This window comes from Hippoglossus hippoglossus, chromosome 3 (assembly GCF_009819705.1).
Source record: "Hippoglossus hippoglossus isolate fHipHip1 chromosome 3, fHipHip1.pri, whole genome shotgun sequence".
In the NCBI taxonomy this organism is placed as follows: Eukaryota; Metazoa; Chordata; class Actinopteri; order Pleuronectiformes; family Pleuronectidae; genus Hippoglossus; species Hippoglossus hippoglossus.
The window spans coordinates 15,113,218-15,131,110 of NC_047153.1; the positions used below are offsets into that span (position 1 = coordinate 15,113,218).

Genomic DNA, 17,893 nt, shown 5'->3' on the forward strand with positions numbered 1-17,893 from the left:
GTGATTCCTCAGGATCACTACGTGGGAATCTCTTCAAATTTGGCAAAAACACTCTCATGAACTCATGAATAAAGCAATTGGAATTTTGTGGTAAAATGTCAAAGCTTGTGAGCTCACAACACATGTTTTGAGTAATTATATATATTGTGCTTCTTCTGGGTTTCCTCATGGTTTCCTAAAATGTTTAAAATGTTTCTCAGAGCTTCCTCAGGGTTTCTTCAGTGTTCCCTCTGGGTTTCCTCATGGTTTCCTAACATTTTTCTTAGGGCTTCCACAGGGTTTATTCAGCGTTTCTCCATGGTTTCCTCATTGATTCCTTTGTATTTCCTCTGGGTTTCTTTGGGGTTTCCTCAGTGTTTCATCAGTGTTTCCTGAAGGTTTTCTTGGGGCTTCTTCAGCGTTTCCTCAGTGTTCCCTCTGGTTTCCTCATGGTTTCCTGGTTTCCCTCTGGGTTTCTTCAGTGTTCCCTCTGGGTTTCCTCATGGTTTCCTGAGGGTTTCATCAGTGTTTCCTCAAGGTTTCTTCAGTGTTCCCTCTGGGTTTCCTCATGGTTTTCTAAGATTTTTCTTAGGGCTTCCTCAGGGTTTATTCAGCGTTTTCTTCATTGATTCCTTAGTATTTCCTCCGGGTTTCTTTGGGGTTTCCTCAGTGTTTCATCAGGGTTTCTTGAAAGTTTTCTTGGGGCTTCTTCAGCGTTTCCTCAGGGTTTCCTCATGTTTTCCTTTGCGTTTCCTCAGTGTTCCCTTTGGGTTTCCTCATGGTTTCCTAAAGGTTTTCTTCAGCGTTTCCTCAATGTTCCCTCTGGGTCTCCTTATGGTCTCCTTATGGTTTCTTGAGGGTTTGTCAGTGTTTCTTCAGCGTTTCCTACAGGTTTTATTAGGGCTTCCTCAGGGTTTGCTGAATCTATAACTGGGCAAATAGAACAATAGGAGGAGGAGGAGGAGGAAACCAGAAGAGGCGGAGGGAACAGTATGGGGAGGAGGAAGAGGAGGAGGAAGAAGATGAATACACGGTGTGACGACGGTGTCACAGTTAACAACTGATTCAGGTTGACCGGGTGTTCAGGCCTAACGTCACCGACACCGAGGGAATAACAGATACGGAGTAGTAACTAAACACCAGAGGAGAGGCTGCTGTTGTCCGGACCACTGTCTTCTTGTTGTCGCTCTCTGGGAGGAGGAAGAAGAAGGGCGAGGATACCATGGCTCTACTTTCCCCCCAGATCCGTGGACTTCAGTCAGATGAGGTAAACCGACCACTCCGCTCACATTTCTCCAGCCCTTAACCCCGTCGTTAGCTAACTGGCTAACTAGTTAACGCTAACCGCGGCTAACCAGACACGCTGTCAAACGCATGTGGCTCGGTAGTTAAGTTAGCCAGCTAACTTCACACCTGGCTAACTTACGACACTACACTGGGAGTTTCCTGTTGGCTAAAGTGCGCTTCTTTCTGATGGAGTTGATCAGTTGTAACAGTGAGTTAGTGGGAAGCAGCTGTGCCCTTTCCCAGGCAGGAAACACAACAGGCTGTGAGCTGTTACCGCCTCTCTGTTGGCCATTTCCCGTCCACACACGCACACGCACGCGCGCGCACACACACAAACGCTCTTACATTCTTGTCTTTCTGTTGCTGTGAGCCTAAGTCTGACCCTTAATCTAAAAAAATGCCCCCCAAAACTATAGAAACACCCAAACTCGCACACACACAAACTGGATCCAGTATTGTTTTCTCTAACCCCCTTCTCCTAACTTTAACCATCACAACTAAATCCCTGACCCTAATTTTAACCCTAAACCTAACCCTAACCCTAAACCTAATACTAACCCTAAACCTAAAAGCAAATCCTAACCCCACCCCAGCCCTGTCAAAAAGTGAGGACCGGTCAAAATGTCCTGTCAACAGTCTAACCAGAAAACCTTAACCATGACCAATTCATACCTAACCTTAACCTTAACCCGAACCTAACCATCATTAACATCTTACCCCTAACCTCAAAGGGATAGTTCACCGAAAAATGTAAACTCACTCATTATCTACTCCGCACTATGCCGATAGAGTGGTGGGTGAAGTGTTTGAGTCCACAAAACCCTTTAGAATTTCAGCAGAATACAAGTGAAGTGAGTGAATCTTCATTTTTCTGTGAACTATCCCTTTAACCAGGACCGATTCATACCTAACCCTAACCGTACCACCATTAACATCTTTCCCCTAACCTTAACCAGGACCAATTCCTACCTAACCCTAACTTTACCACCATTAACATCTTTCCCCTAACCTTAACCAGGACCAATTCCTACCTAACCCTAACTTTACCACCATTAACATCTTTCCCCTAACCTTAACCACGACCAATTCATACCTAACCCTAACCTTACCACCATTAACATCTTTCCCCTAAACTTAACCAGGACCAATTCCTACCTAACCCTAACTTTACCACCATTAACATCTTTCCCCTAACCTTAACCAGGACCAATTCCTACCTAACCCTAACTTTACCACCATTAACATCTTTCCCTTAACCTTAACCACGACCAATTCATACCTAACCCTAACCTTACCACCTTTAACATCTTACCCCTAGCCTTAACCAGGACCTCTGAAATTCAGTTTTTCCTCATTAGGGCCAGGCTTTGGTCCCCATGAGGTCTTCTGTTCCTGACAAGGTCAATGTGTAGACTGGAAAAGGTCCTAAAGAGATATCAAAATACCCATTATAAGCATGCATGCAGGCACACACACACACACACACACACACACACACACACACACACACACACACACACACACACACACACACACACACACACACACACACACACACAGTGTCCCTCTGTCTTGGATTAATTTGCAGATTGCATCCCCTAGCCCCTTACCCATCACAACTAAATGCTTAAATCCAACCCTAACCTAAACCTTTCTAAAACTAACCCTTAAAGCAAACCCTAAACCAGCCCCGTGAAAAAGTGAGGACTGACCAAAATGTCCTTGCTCCGTAAGGTCTTCTGCTCCACATGGTCCTCACAGAGACATAAGAAACAGTACACACACACCAGAAGCAGACAAACCAAATTATGTTTCAATAATTCACGTTGTCACTGGTCTCGAACTAGATACTAATATGTTGAGGGCCCACGTTGTCTTTTCCTGTCAGCCTGTGTGACGATTGTAACACTTCATGGTGATTCACAAACTTTACTGTCAAAGCATGAATGAGGCTGGGAATGGGAAATGCACAAGGGTGCAAAGTGTTGTCAGGATGTTACATCAGACTCTGATTGTGTGAGCATGTGACAGTGATTCATTTTCAAATAAAGAAGCTTTACATCACCACTAGGACTAGGTCAATTGGTTCGTATCTTGATTATGATTTGAATAAATGATTGGCTTTTCTTTCTGATGAAGTCAAATATTAGCGGTTTCTTCACATATGAGGATTGTGTTTTCTTTGTCGCACATTATCTTACACTGAATATCATTGAGGTTTGGGCTGTTGCTAAGACATTTAAAGATGTCACCTTGCTCTTTGGGACATTGTAATTTTTTTTTTTGTAGAATTTTCTTGACAAAATAATTAAGCCCAAAATTAATACATTATCGATAATTTTTTAGGTCATTAAATGTCAACGATTTATTTAAACCATCCTTTAAAACTTTCTAAAGCCACATGTGACATCTGCTTGATTTCAAAGTGTCTTTATCACTATGTATCATTAGATTCAGGGTATGGGTCATTCTCCCCTTATACTCCTCTTTCAGTGTCATATGTTGTTTGGTTTGTGATTTATATGTTCATATACTCATCAGTATTTCTTTATTTGTTTTTTATTTCAGGAGGACTCCAGAGTCCTAAAAGTGAAGGTCATCGGTGGAATTGGACTGGCGAAAAAAGATATTCTTGGAGCCAGGTTAGTTTATGAAATGTAATGCTCACTCACAGTATACTGTATAACTTTAAAGTAGGGATGCAGCTAACCATTGGTTTCATTATTGTTCATTATCTATTGAATATTTTTGCTAATACAATCCTGAATGAAAGCAAATCCTCACAATTAAAACTATTTTTCTGTCTATTGACTTATTAATGAATAAACTAAAAAGAAATATCCTTTTCAACAATTTGGTCTATAAATAGATAATATCCTGAAAAATATCAGTTTCCCAGACCCTGATGTCTTTTCTGACCAACAATCAAAGACCAAAATATATTTAATAGAACAAATACTATATCAAAGAGAAAATCAACAAATTTCCACATTCGACAAGCTACAACAGATTTTTGTCTTCATGATTTTGTTTATGCCATGTGTTTTTCTTTTCCTGTAAAAGTCAACTCAATATCTTCCTGTACATTATGTAATGAGAATTTCCTGTTACTTATGAGTGAATGGAAAGTGATGGCAGTATTTAGTTTTTCTACGAACATCCAGTAGATGTAAGCTACAATCATTTGCCAGTGAACCATGAATACGTTTATGTTTCATAATTATGTCCTACATTTGTTTTCTTTCAAATTCTTGATCAACAACTTGTTCATGCTACAGCCAAAATTGCTGGTTTACTATCACGCTAATGTATCACAAGTAATTTAATACAACAAACTTTGCTGCAGGCCTGATGTGGCATTGCAATTTGGGTAATGTGATTGATGGAAGTGGTTATAAAACACGTCACAGTGCCTCTATAAAGTCATTGTAAAATAACAATAATTGTTAACTTTCTATTGACTGTAAAGTGAGCTGGAACCATTATGTCAACGTTTCTCAGTCTGATCGGATCATACAAGGATGTAAAGTGTTTCCTTCCCTAAGAGATAATTCAGAGACCCGTGGTCGAAGAACCACACAAACCACTAATACACAGAGAGCAGAAAGTAGATGATGACTGTATAAATATTTCTAGAGTGATGTCTCCATCTGAATGTCTGTCTTTTTCTTGCAGTGATCCATATACAAGACTGTCCCTCTATGACCCCGCCAATGGAGAGATCACCAGTCTTCAGACCAAAACAATAAAAAAGGTGAGATGGGGAATATCTGCATTTGTTGTTACACTGGTTTGTAACTTTTGGATATTATGATTTAATTTAATGATTATTTTCCACCTCTCCTTACTTGTAGACGCTGGACCCAAAATGGAATGAAGAATTCTTTTTCAGAGTAAGTGAAACTTTACATTAAACATTTTAAAATGCTTAATATTTATACTCTTGTGTAAATATTTACTCTGAAGTGTAGTGTATGTTCCAGGAAGTCATTTCTGGCTTTAACAAAACAGGAACTTGTTTTGACATACTGTCATAACACTACTGGGTACATGATCATATTTAATCATAAAATGCTAAAAGTTGACAAAACAATGTTTTGATCTTACTCTCTATGTGTATGTTTCAGGTTAATCCTCAGAAACATCGTCTGCTGTTGGAAGTATTTGATGAGAACCGACTGGTAAGTTAATAATTTATATTCAACCTTTCCTTTGAATTGCTCTACTTGTGTTTTTTTAACTTTAATGATACTGTTATCAATTGATCTGTTGCTCGATTTATTTATTTTTTTTAAATAATATTTTAGTGTCAAGAAATAGTAAGAAATGTTGGTACATATTTTTTTAAAGCCCTAGAAGATGTCTTTGAATTAATGTGTTTACTTCAACCATTGGAGATCAATTTTAAGAGCTGCTTTGTTAAAGAGGGACATGCATCATAATGAATGGTTTTATTATTGATAGTGGCTGGACACAATTCAAAACCAGGAAGTAGTCTCACAAAGGATTACAATTTTAAAGACAGATGTGCACATGTTGTGTATAGCTGCCTGCTTTCATCAAATTAGAGTCCCAATCAAATAATCAGACAAAATCTAATATAAATCTTTTTTTGTAGCCTTATGTGTATACCATGAAACACCATGAATAACATGGGAATGTGTCATGTTTCAGAAGATAAGGATATCCTCCAGTCAATGCAAGGTTGACTTTGGTTTCTCTGCCTGTCATACAGTCGCCCTTATTTTGCCCTGATGTGTGTGATATTGTTGGAAAACCGAGATACCTTGATATTCAGAGCTGTAAATATGGGCAAATCTGGCTACCTTAAGGACATTGTAACGCCTGCTGCTTTACACCTGTAGAAAGACATTTGAAGACTGGGTGTTATGTGCAATAGAGATATTATATTAAGTGTTGCTAATGTTGCTAATTGGTTTCTGTTGTGACACACGAGGATACGTTTCCTGTGTGTAGTAGCAGCTTTTTAAGAAATTAGGTTCGGGTTGTTGTGTGGTTGATAAGGTTCTAATTAAATAAAATCATATTTGTTTCCAAGTTAAATGGACATGGTTTTTAAGTCTTGCTTGTCCATCATATGTATCTTAATAATTGCCTGATAGCCATTGGTTTTAAGTTAATCTGGTTTGTTGAGATCCTCTTCAGATAAATAGCAGACGGTTTTGTTTTTACGATCTTTGTGGGAGGTCTATCTCCTTAATTTTGATCAGTAATAACCGATAACCATCACAGTTGATCATGTTTCAATTAGCACATTAGATTGAATGTTTCATGAGCACATTCTTGACACCAATGTCTAGTGTTCTCTTACTGATCACACACATAGTGCGTAGCTGTGTTAAAGGTTTATGGAGTGCCAGGTTGTAGCATACTATCAGATGAGCCGCTGACCCACTTTCCTGCTGATCTGATGTTCAGAGGACACCAGTGCTGTCAGACACTGAGCTTCCTGTATGAAACGCTAACACATTTGAGGCCGTTGGTGTCCTGCACTAGAATAAACAAGTATTTCGGCATTTGTCCATGCTCCAGATTTCTTAGGAGATATTTTGTACTGTTGTGTTTTTAGTATTTAGGTTGTAGTAGTTATTTAAACATGTCCTACTGTTTTCTTACTGAATTGCAGTTAAACTGAATTGATTGTATAGCTAACAGGTGGGGCTCAAATACATCTCACAGAATGAACTCCACCATGCAGTTTCAGGATTAGTGTGTTCCTTCTTAGGAGCTCTGCAGTAACATTGAAGTGGGTAATATCTTCTAACCTGTCTCAATGTTAAACTCTGCTCAGTGGTTATAACAAGAAGCAGCAAATTAGACTGAGAAGAGACAAGTCAGTGCACAACTGTCTCAGTCATCCATTTGCAACCACTTGTTTTTATAGATCTAGTGATTCGTGCACAATATGTCACATTCCTAAGAGATTGTGCACAGAACGAACAATGCTGTGCTATGAAAAGCAAATCATGTGATTGTTTTACCCTGCTCCCTCTCAACTGTTGCATTTCTGATCATTGTCTTTATCTTGCAGTGTTTTGTTTCACTGAAGTAATGTTTTCTTCTTGGCTTATATAATGTAAAATGTAGAGCTTGAACAACATCCAACAGTTTGATACTTTGCTAGAGATTTGGCTCTTATTTTATTTTCATTTACAGTCCATCTTTAGGTCAAAGCAAAGAAACACAACAAGGTCCATACATAAAACGGTACGTTCACATACAGTATAGTCTTTATAAACATGGTTCCTTCATCACTGTTATTTTTAGTTTGGCTGAATGTTTCTAGAACCTCTGATCACATGACAGGTTTACAAGTCACATGATAAAGCAAACATGGGTGTGACTGATTCAAATCTGCCTTGTCATGCTCCAGGTAGAGTCTGTGTTAATTTGCAGGGTGTGTCAGAAACTTGTTTCTGTGTATGTATGTGCGTGTGTCACTGCTGCTCTGACAGAGAGAAATGGGCAGAGCAGGTGGGAAACGTGTTTATTTTTTGAGAGTGAGAGAGAAACCTGATCTGATGGCATGTCCCTTACAATAAATGAAATGTGCTGTTCATTATATAATGAATTATAATTGTTCAGGAATTAAAAATCCTAGTAATTTCTGTGATTCACAATCTGACCAGGCAATACACAAAAAATACGCCAATGAAGTTTGCGGTCCCCACAGAATCAATCCTTATTGTTTTGGATAATCTTACAGTGCTTGATTGTTTCCACTTTCATCAAAGAAATATCAAAGTGTAATGCGCAGTTTGCCAAGAACTTTGTGCGTTTATTTTTGGCAGAGGTTGACCTTTATCCATTTCTGACACTTTCTCTCATGCTGCCATTATGAAATAAGGATTTCGATTTTCTTTCTGGGCTGCTATTAAATGACTCTTTTATTCTCATTATTCAGTTGTCTGAATATTCGGAAATATGTAAATGGGACAACCTTTTACTGAATTTGACTGCATTAAAACACTGTAAAGATGAAAACAAGAGTGTGTTGCCCAGACAGGGGCTGTGTGACAGTAAAGTCAAGATGATAACTTTCTTTTGTCATTAACTTTTACTGGAATCACATTTTAAATACCAATACAGCTGATTATACAGGCCAGCTGTCGTTGAGGTCTTGGACAGAGGTCTCTACAAAACTGCCTGAAAACACAAATGTAGATGCAAATAATTTTTTACATGAAATTTGGATGCTGTAATGCAGACACAGTCTCATTCTTTTCCAATTTCACAAAACTGTTAGATGATATGAAAGAGCCAAGTAAAGCAACACTACACTGGTATTTTGTGTGTTCTGAACATTGCAGCTTCTGATCAGTCATTTTGTAAATTCTAAAAGTAAAAAATATACACTGCGATAATGCTGAGTTGAGCACGTCTGGTGCTTGCTGAACAGGTTCGACTGTTTGGTGAAGGAAGAGAGTGAAGGCTCCAGGCTAATCCATAATCTAGCAAAGGTGTTGTCTCTCGACCATCTGGAAAAAAACAAGTACAGACACCAGTGGACCAGTGGAGTAAAAATAATTCAGTTCTAATATGTCCTGTCAAACATGAAAGTGTGTGTTCATACCTGGAATTAACATGGATCTTAAGTGACCATTCATGATCACATCTCACTCCCCTGCTCTATATGCACATAAACACATACATTATTGATGCAAGGACCAAATTATGTTAGTTCATTTTTTTCTATATTTAATATTGTGTTGGTGGTCAAAGATAAAACAATATATGCGAACCGCAGAAGTTTAAAAATACTTTCAGTTCATTATGAAGTTATTTCGAGCCAGAGGATGTCAGCTGAGTAGGAGGTCCTTTAATGTGGCCATGGACACATTTGCGTTCACACAGCTAAAGGAATGCGGCCATGTGTCAGATCTCAAGTGCGTCCTCAAGTCTTGAGAGCGTTCACGCATGAACTTAGAGCTGTCCACTTATGATTTTATCACTCAGGATGGGTGTTAATGCCACATCTGAACAGGACCTCTGGGTCACTTCTAGAGACAGCGTGAATATTGGGTATGAACATGACATCACTGCCTGCAGAAGTTACCATGGTAACTCCCTCGTCAATGAAAGACCACCGTGAAATGTTATGGAGAAAAAAAAACACGATTAAATGATAAAGAGCTGGCTGTTGTGCAAGATCAAGACGAAGGCCACATACAAAGTACAATAGAATTGTAAACACACACACACTTGAGAGTGAAAAAAAAGTCAAGGAGTCAACAGTAATTCAGCACTTATTAACTGAGAATGATGCATTAGCAACACATTAGCTCCAGATATCAAGTAGTGGCTAGCTTGGTTAGCAGTAATCTGATCACAGAAAAAAACTAATTCTGCCAAATCACAGCGATCCTGAGACAGCTGTTATACAGTATGTACAGACATTCCTCCAATGAGAGCATGCGGGGAGTTGATAAAAGATTCTTGTCAATATTTTCATTCACTTCTCCCTATATAATAACACTGTATAGTTTACACTGTAGTGAGCTTTAAATTGAGATTTTGTTCACTGACTTATCATTACTGACACTTTTTAGCCACATAATAATATTTTATCAATTGGTCAAATAATATTGCGGAAAGCACTAGGTAGTAAGAAGTAATTTTGGACACAGTCTGGATGTAACAGCGTCAGTTAAACTGCTATAGAGCTGTTACTCTAGTGGTTTCTACAAGCAACACACTGAAAATGAAACTAACTGCTTGTAACAGAAAAGATATGTACATTTAAATGTTAGGGATTCAGTCTGTGTCCATAGGGAGTTCTCAGTGTGGTACTTCATACAGATCATTATCAATACATGTTGCCCTTACCTTTTTCAAAATGGTGTTTTGTGGGAGTGATACCACAAATATTAACAGGGCCCAGATGAGCCTCCAAGCGTGGCAACCACATTCTTGCTAACACAAATCTCAGTAACGTCTCCGCAGAATATCTTAAAATTTGTTACACGTCTTCACGTTTACTGGAGGATGAACCCATTTGATTTTGAGGGTCAAAGGTCATGCTCACTTTGACCTCACAAAACACATTTTTGTCTTGTGAACATGAGATCTTAAGAATACTTTGGGGTAATGCTCACAAATGTGGCTAATTTTGAAAATATATTAATCACCATGAAACGTGTGACATCTGTTAATTTTTTATCCACATACATATGCACACAAGTTTTTAATCATGAGTACTACATTAATTACGTGAATCAATGAGGGTATCAAAACGTCATGTTACGTTTGCACCTGTTGATTGACAGAGCTATCCTGTCTCTCATGTCCAGTCCCTACTCTAACCACACCCCACTGTAACACTTTACTCAGCAATCCAAACATTTTCTTTAAAGACCAAACGTAGCCTGTCCTTCGGTCTTTCTCTTTGACACAGTGTTATTTGGGCACCAACTTTATGTTGCGTTATTATTGGCATATTACACCACTTACATGACCTGTGTGGTGTGAGTAACCAATCTTATCTGATGGCCCACCACACCAACATCAATAAAAGCTCCTTTTGGCTGGATAATCAAATAATATCCAAGCACAATGTTTCATGGCAATTCTGAGCTCTACCACAGCATTGTGTGTCCTCCGGTGAATCATGTCTTTATCCTGGCTGTACCTCCTACTATTAAACATTAGACTGACACTGATTCTGTTGAAGAGTAATGTCCTGAAATAGGACAGCCGGGCTCAATAGGCAGCCATTAATAAATAGGACTGTCAACAGCCTTGGAGTGGAAATCAGACCATCAATGACTGTTACATGAGGTGTCAAATAACAGGTGTCGTGTCACTGTCAAAGTAATCAGTTATTTTTCATTCTTGTCTTTGGAGAGATAGTATTTCACAGATTAATTTCCCTACAGGACACGCACAGCAAAGTTTACATTAATCAACATTAATTTAAAAACAACAAAAAACATTTTATGACTTAAGTTGTACTGCATTAACTAAGTTTGATGAGTTTTACCGTTTACAATCTTTCCTGCATATTTTCAGAGGCTATGCAGGATTCAGGATTATGTTGAAAGTCATTGCCTTAATTTCCTGTAATTCAATAGCAGTGGGTAAAAATATTTTTGGGGGGCACAGAGCAGCAGAAACATTAGAAGCAGAGCTGCAGCAGGAAGTGGATTCTTGAGTGAGTGGCCTGAAGCAGATGTAACCGTTTGCTTCAATCTAAGATGCAATGTAAAGAGCCACTATGTTGCTGTTGCTTTTTTCCGGAGGGGTAAATGGGAGTGAGGAGACTGGAAAAAACAGGAGCTGTAGATATTAATCTGACTGGGGCTCAGTTATCCAGGAGCTAAAATAAGCTAATCTTATTTAACAGGTCAGCTGAGGAAACTGTAGTTTTTTGTATAAGTTAGTATTTTGTGTAAGGTTTAAGCTCCTTAAAGGGGCTAACCTCAGGGAATGCTCTAGTTTCAAAGGTCGTATGTTTGGGTCATGTCTCCAAACAGAACCACTGACCTCCTCTGACTAAAAGCTGAGATCAGCCTGGACAGGAATGTAGGTTGTCACCAGAGCTATTTTGGCAATGTACAGCCGCTAATGATTGTGATCACAGAGCAGAGCTTGGAGCAGTTGCTTTGCTTCCCTTTTTTCCGACCAGCAAGTTTGATCATGCAACTCTCACTGGCGCTGCAGGGATTAGAGAGTTAAACGAATGGCACGTCGGCTCCGCTTGCATTTTGCGTCAAGGAGAAGCAACACGGACCCTCTGTCAGAAAGCCTCAGCAGCCATGGTGAGGAGAGTGGAGACAGTGTGTCAGCTCGCAGCCCCGCAGAGAGTCTGGCGCACAGTTCAGTCCGCTTGAAGGTGACTCCTCTGTCACCAGACTATGCTAATCTACAGCGGTACTCTTCAGTGTTCATACCCAGGGTTAACGTTGGAGGATGTAATAAGAAGAGTATTCTGCAGATCTCCCTGCAGCCCTGTGGTAAGTTCAGTGGAGAAGTGGATGGCAGTACAGAGGATGGAGAGCAGGGAGTTGAAGGAGGAGCAGGTACTGCCTCTGATGGAGGCTCGTGCAGCAGCAGCATGGCTAGCGATGCTGGGTACTGTAGCAGCAACAGCATCTTTGAGCCAGAGGCTCCAGAAAAGCACAGGACCACCCAGGAGAGGAGTCTACCTCGCTGCAAGTCCAAGGTCCCACTGAGACGGTGCTCCTCCTTGGTTATATTTCCAGAGAGCCCCTGCAGTACCCCACCTGCCTCCCCAGTAAGTCCTGTGGCTCTACCTGCTCTTCTACAAGCACTGGGTTCTCACCAGTCATCTCTTCAGACATCTGCCAGTGAATTCTCACAAGATGATGAGGATGTGAGCTGCAAAGGGTCCACCACCACGGCAGTAATTGGCCATCGTCTCCCAAAAGGAAGCTTTTCCGGCGACTTCAGGGACACAAAACACATGGTGCAATTTAATATTCCTTTACAGGATGAACCAAAATGCAAAATGGAGGACAAGAGTAAAGTAATGGAACTGTCATCAACCCTAGACAGATCGAATCGTCACTCTAGCAGCGTGCTACTACACTTTGCCCACCAGAGACCAATGATTTCCAGGAAAGGAGCTACAAGCGCAACTACAGTTAATGTGGAATATCCTGGGGCTCTTAATCCAGCCACACACCCTAAGGGCGAACATGAACCTCACAGAAAACTGTATCGTAGTACCTCTGCTTGTTTGTTCTCCTCAACTAAATCATCAGGGAAAAACCAGAAGGTCTGTTCGTATGGAAAAAGCCAGGAAAAGGCTGAGGAAAACCAATGTCATCGTGCCATACAAAGGAGCTTTTCCCTGGAGGTGCCTTACGCTAATACTGGAATTTCATGTCATGTTTCGAATCCAAAACTCAGTAGCCCCTTTTCCCCACATGTGCACATACATTTGACTCCTTGTTGTCCTGCTAAGTTACCAAACTCTGCTACTGATGTAAACACAAGCCTTGAAGTGAATAATACGCCAAAGAGCCCAGGTCAAATCACCAAGGTGAGTGTAAAGTTTCTATTCTGGAATTGATTAATGCTCTCTTACCATCGGGAATATAATGACTTCTTAATGACTTCTAGAGGCAAACAACTTGAAAAGGTTGAAGATGCATGACACATAAAGGCCCTATGGAGGAATGCAATAGCGTTAAATACCGTTTAATGTTGTTGAACTGGTTAAAGTAGATTCCATACTGCTTTGGTTTGACTGCTTGACTGTCATGAATACAGCAAATCAATTAATGTAGGCTCATTGCTAAATTTGTTGTCCTAAAAGAAAGTTTAGCATTCAAGAGATTATTTTTCTGACACTATTATACTACACATATCTTTGATAGTGGTGATATGCTGCAATGTACTTCTCTCCTTTACTGCTATCACCATTCAAATCCTTAAAACTCTGTTTACTCAGGGTCAGCCATTAGGCTCGCCACAAGCTAGAGCGACACTCGGTAACTGAGAAGATGGCTACAGCTAAGTCATGCAATTAACAAGCCCAATGTGGACAAACATTCAGAGGTATTTGGTTACATTATGGTAAATCCATTAGCATATTAGTTTCCGAGAAAAGGGCAAAGGAGAAGGAAAAAAATTGCCTGTCTTTCATTTGCGGTTTTATCTTTTGGTGTGTGGACCTCTGCTCAACGTTAGAATAGTTTTTTGATGTTCTGTTAGTGCTATGAGTAATCGTCTTAAGTATTTACCCAAGCTAATTTTAGTGGTGGGAAAAGCAGTGCCCCTTGCTGATATAAATAAAGTGCCTCTGAAATATTCCCCCTGACTCCAGATAGTCTGGTGGTCTGTCGCACTGCCCAGTCCCGTGGATTCAAATTTAACAGCATGATACTAGAGCAGCGCACAGTCATGCCAGCCATCTGTGGACATTGTGTGTGTGTGTGTGTGTGTGTGTGTGTGTGTGTGTGTGTGTGTGTGTGTGTGTGTGTGTGTGTGTGTGTGTGTGTGTGTGTGTGTGTGTGTGTGTGTGTGTGTGTTGATGGTAATGTAGGCAGGTTGGAAGCGTGAGTCTTTCCCAGTAAATGTCCGGTGTGTTCCCTTCCCTACGCGTCCCCCTGCCAGGCAGTGTTTGTGAAGTATCAGGTGTCAGACCCCCCTGCATTTAGCAGGTTGTCAAGTAAGGAGGTCTCCTCCAGTAATTAGTGAGTCTTCTTACTTTTTAAAGATCAAAATTAGCTTTTTTAAATATAGATTGTATTTTCATCTGTTAAATTGACCCAAACATATCAGACATGACTGAAGGAAGCAAGTATCAAGTATGCTGCACTTGTATTTATTTATTTAACTTTCATGTTCATAGACCTTCATGCATATGTAGACCAGTGTCCTATCACACATCTCCTTCTTAGAGTGCTGCATCAAATACACACCTTTGTTTACATTCAGACTGTGTTCATTCAAAGTAGAGCTCTGAGTGATTCAACCTGTACAGGTTGAGAATGGGAGGAGGTATTGTGGAAATTTATGATGTCACAATACACCGAGAGTGATAACTGTTGAACAAGTCATCCCAGCTACACAGGAGAGAATGGAGTCAGTCAAACCCAGTTTGTCATGAGAAGAGGTCGATCAGAAAATACCTGTATGGGTGGACTATACGTGTGTGGAGGCTTTAACATGACTGTCAAATAGTACATCATAATTCAAATAACTAGGAAATGCATGTAAAAGTGCTAAAACTAATAAAGGTCTCAAGAATTGAAGACATAACCTCCTTGGTGGAGGTAAAAATGGTGCTGACACTATTTTCTATATGTGGCTAAATGAGCTTCGTACTCACAAATGACCTTCCTCATAGAGCAGAAATAAAGAGGATTACCTCGTTCCTACAAATAATTGGTTCATTTCAGTACCAGTAATGTGGCTTCTCAAAGTGTTACTCATGGTCTGACGTTGTTATCTTTAGTGCACTCGTAACCTGTATGCCATGTCATCAGTTAATGAACGGCCAGGTGTGACCACATGGCAGGTGACAATGAATCACAGATCCCTCTGCTGTGTTTAAAAAAAACAAAACCAAAGTCATAACCTAATGAAGGCACAGTTTAGATCTTTATCAAGGTCTTTATCTTTGTTATTATGGACTGTCAATATTTGACAGTGCTGCTGCTGCAGTGTTTGTGGTCGAGCCGTGTCGCTGTATTTCAAGTGGGAACAGTTTACATTTGAGTCAAGGAAGAGCAATTTGGACCCTCTGTCGGAAAGCCTCAGCAGCCATGGTGAGGAGAGTGGCGACAGTGTGTCAGCTGGTAGCCCAGAGTCCGAGTTGGAACTTAAATTGCTTCATACGGGATAATGTGGTTTTTAGAACACTTACCTCTTACAAAAAGAGCCCAGGTAATTGTGTCCCTACCCCCCATGTGCTTAAAACCAACATGAACAGGCTTTAAAATGTTCAAAAACTAGATTGAACTGTCAAGCCCCCGATCAGTTTCATCACAGACTATTTGCCTGCAATGATAACGTTAGCTGTGTAGCTCCTCTGAAGTTTAGGTTTCACAAGCTGCAGTCCACCTGTCAAAAGTCGTTGTTGTTGCCGAGCTGAGATAGATATCACTGAGCTTGCTTCACAGACACCAAAACATGCGTCTGTAGCTGTTTGCCACCGCCTCATACAGTATGTGCTCAGCTCTGCTAAATGCCAAATGCTCTACTCAGTTGCAGTTGCAGTTGGAGTCACATGAACATTCAGGGATGGTCTGAACGCACATTTACATTGGACAAACTTGTCCAAGGCATGAATTAACTCTAGAAGCTTTGCCTCACCTCACCCTGTAGTCCAGGAAGTTCCATGGATTAATTTCACTTCAGAGTTCATTCTGTTTGTTACAGATGATGAGATGAGAACCTCATATTAACTCATAAATACAACAGGGAATACAACATTCTACTAAGTCTATAAAGTAGAGTACTGATGCCTCCTCAAAGATGGATATTCTAGAAGACCTCACTCTCGAGGAAATTGTACAAATACATTCTCAAAATGCACAGCAGTTATAAAAGCAGGAAAGTTTGGCACATTGTATACACAAATATGATTCATTATATAACACAGTGCTTTACATAATGCATTCAAAACATTTAAAAAGAAAGGAAATTGCATAAAACATTGAAATACATAATACTATCTGCACTTCTAATGTAAATTGATTGTTGATTAATTGTGTTAGTTAAGATAGCTAAAAGTTCTCAGTTACAGTTTCTCTGTTGAGCTGATTTGTTGCCTTTATTTGCTGTGACCTAGGAGTAAACTGGATTTTTTTTTTATGGATTGTAGCTGTTTGGGAAAAAATAAATAAAATAAAATATAAAAAAAAATATTTTGTAAACAAAGGAAAGAAAATACACACAAGTTCATAATATAAGCAGTGGTTATTTAAAGGATCAAAGGTTCAAAGGTTCATAGGCTTTATTTTCATATGCAGAAATAACAAGTTATCAATGCAATGAAATTCTTAGTTCTCTTGTCTCTGCCTGGTGCTGTAAGTTATTAAAATAAAATATATAAATAAAAAAGCTAGAAACGTCCAAAGAAAAAAATAAACATTTAAATATGTATACATATATGTGTAGTCCGGCTTTGTACACTTGAGATTTTCATTGTAGCTGTAAAACGTGTCCCTCCATTGTAGTTTGAAGAATTCTTGCACAATATAAAAGGCATGTGGGAGAAATGGGTTTGAAAAATGTGGGGAAATTAATTGTTCAGACTCATAATTGCAGGTTAACCTCATAATTGAGACTTCACCGTTTTTCTTGGATGCCTTATAAGAAGTACAAGGACAACGGGGGCCTCCGTCTATATTTGTTCACATAAACACTCCATACCGCCTAGACAGTCTGACCTGCCGGGGCGTTAATTTGGTCCCAAAGCTGGCTGCCACAGCGCAGAGCGTTACCCCGCTGCCTTCTGCCTTCGAGGCTGTTACGGCTGTGTGTCATGCAGTGAACGCGTGAAGTGTTCAAAGCAAAGACAAATTATCTGACAAATGCTAACATTATTTTGGTCGCAGTCTCTGCAGCAATAACAGTGCAGCCATTCATCATGAGCTGATAAACACATTCCTACCCAGGCTACATGCTAAATATATATGGAAAAAGTCATATGACTCATTGTTTCGAGAAGTAAAACGGTTCAGTGTTTGTGCCGAGGATGAGATTTTCTCATTAGATTATCTGTCTAATCTAATGATCACATATGGTTTGCTGCAGAAAATGGCGTGTGACGAAAAGGAAGTGTAGCAGACAAATGAGAAAAAATTATAGATGTATTGATATGACAGAGATATGATTGGAAATGGAAAAAACCATGGCACCACCACAGAGATAGTCTCAGTGTATAACAATGTGTCAGCCAGTGTGAGTGTCTGTGTGTGTGTGTGCGTGCGTGTGTGCAGGAAGAGATCATATTGGCATGATCCTGACGTGTGTGACTTTCTCTCTCTCCGTCAGACGCGTGATGACTTTCTGGGACAGGTGGATGTCCCCTTGAATCAGATACCGGTGAGTCCTTGTTCTTTTCAGATCCCTGTCTTCTGTAAGTTAGGCATATTTTGTTTTTGCTGTGGTTGTTACTGTACAACCAATT

General features: G+C 39.9%; 1 protein-coding gene across 5 annotated transcripts in view; it reads left to right on the forward strand.

The window, feature by feature from the left end:
- The first annotated feature begins 185 nt into the window (after positions 1 to 185).
- The window catches only part of nedd4a (NEDD4 E3 ubiquitin protein ligase a), a 27,840-nt gene continuing 10,132 nt past the window's right edge, over positions 186 to 17,893 (forward strand). For 3 of the 5 annotated variants that reach the window (XM_034572128.1, XM_034572143.1, XM_034572136.1), the window contains exons 1-2: positions 10,549 to 13,291; positions 17,758 to 17,808. In XM_034572128.1, the coding sequence (XP_034428019.1) occupies positions 11,966 to 13,291; positions 17,758 to 17,808 (1,377 nt within the window). In that variant the 5' untranslated portion in view covers positions 10,549 to 11,965. Of the gene's footprint in view, positions 411 to 461; positions 1,247 to 3,834; positions 3,909 to 4,941; positions 5,021 to 5,120; positions 5,160 to 5,393; positions 5,448 to 7,443; positions 7,495 to 10,548; positions 13,292 to 17,757; positions 17,809 to 17,893 lie in introns of those variants that run through there. The other 2 variants (XM_034572153.1, XM_034572163.1) reach the window with 2 other exon arrangements.